The sequence below is a fragment of the Lottia gigantea genome, assembly GCF_000327385.1.
Source record: "Lottia gigantea unplaced genomic scaffold LOTGIsca_103, whole genome shotgun sequence".
NCBI classification, from domain to species: Eukaryota; Metazoa; Mollusca; class Gastropoda; family Lottiidae; genus Lottia; species Lottia gigantea.
The window spans coordinates 93,280-94,169 of NW_008706824.1; the positions used below are offsets into that span (position 1 = coordinate 93,280).

Sequence of the window (890 nt, forward strand, 5' to 3'; positions counted from 1 at the left end):
CTCACAGTAAAAAAATAATGAACAATTCATTCACGTCATAAATGGATTTATAAACCCGAAATATACTATACGATAGTTTGTACATTTCATCCAAAAATTGGAAAAAACTAAACAGAGCTGGTTTGGTCTCCGAAAAAGACTATTGCAAAGGTAAAAACGATTACGGTGACGGTGGAATTATATTTGGTTTATATTTAGCACCAAAAGTCAAATACAACATCGTTTTGACTTCTGATGGTGTCTTAAAAGAAAAGAAAACGTTTAAAGGTTATTCTAATGATAAGATAAGTGTAGAAGATTACGTTCAGTTAGCAAGCGGACATGATGTGTCGAACGAATTTAATAAACCATGGGAAAAAAGTTTCACCAATGGAGTAGTTATTCCAAATGATAAACAAACTAAAGTTTTTAGAAGTTATTTGAATAATGTTAAAAGAAAACCACCAAAAAGTGAAGGAATTATGTATCCTTACAACGACAAAGATGAGTATAGTTTTGACGAAAACTATGAATTTGATGATTTCGATTATCTTTCTAATCAAGAAGAGAATGAAGATTGTTTTAAATGAAGTTGAATGACAATTTTTTCGTTGCCAAAGTCTATGAACCTGTTTGTACCGTCTTTGATTTCCAGATTTATATCTTAGATCATGAAAGAATTGACTGGTAAATAGGTCGTTTGAAACGGTTTCTCTATAATTCTGTATCCGATCGGCACCGTAAAAGTCGGTATGCTGTATATGATTTGGCGTTTGTGCTTGTTGAAAAATCCACCGTTGATCAAATTGCAGTGAATGTTGATCACGTCGATGTCGTTCTCGATGTTGGCCTTGTGCGGCACCAATGTCGATTGCGCGTATATTCGTTTATCGAACCCTAGTAACGCATTC

At 33.7% G+C, this 890-nt stretch overlaps 1 protein-coding gene across 1 annotated transcript in view; it reads left to right on the top strand.

The window, feature by feature from the left end:
* LOTGIDRAFT_170705 (hypothetical protein) overlaps positions 1 to 569 on the top strand; it is a gene marked incomplete at both ends in the record, with an annotated part of 7,122 nt that extends 6,553 nt beyond the window's left edge. Inside the window, one exon of the mRNA XM_009046543.1 lies at positions 139 to 569. Coding sequence (XP_009044791.1) covers positions 139 to 569 — 431 coding nt within the window. The remainder of the gene's footprint in view (positions 1 to 138) is intronic.
* Positions 570 to 890: the final 321 nt, after the last annotated feature.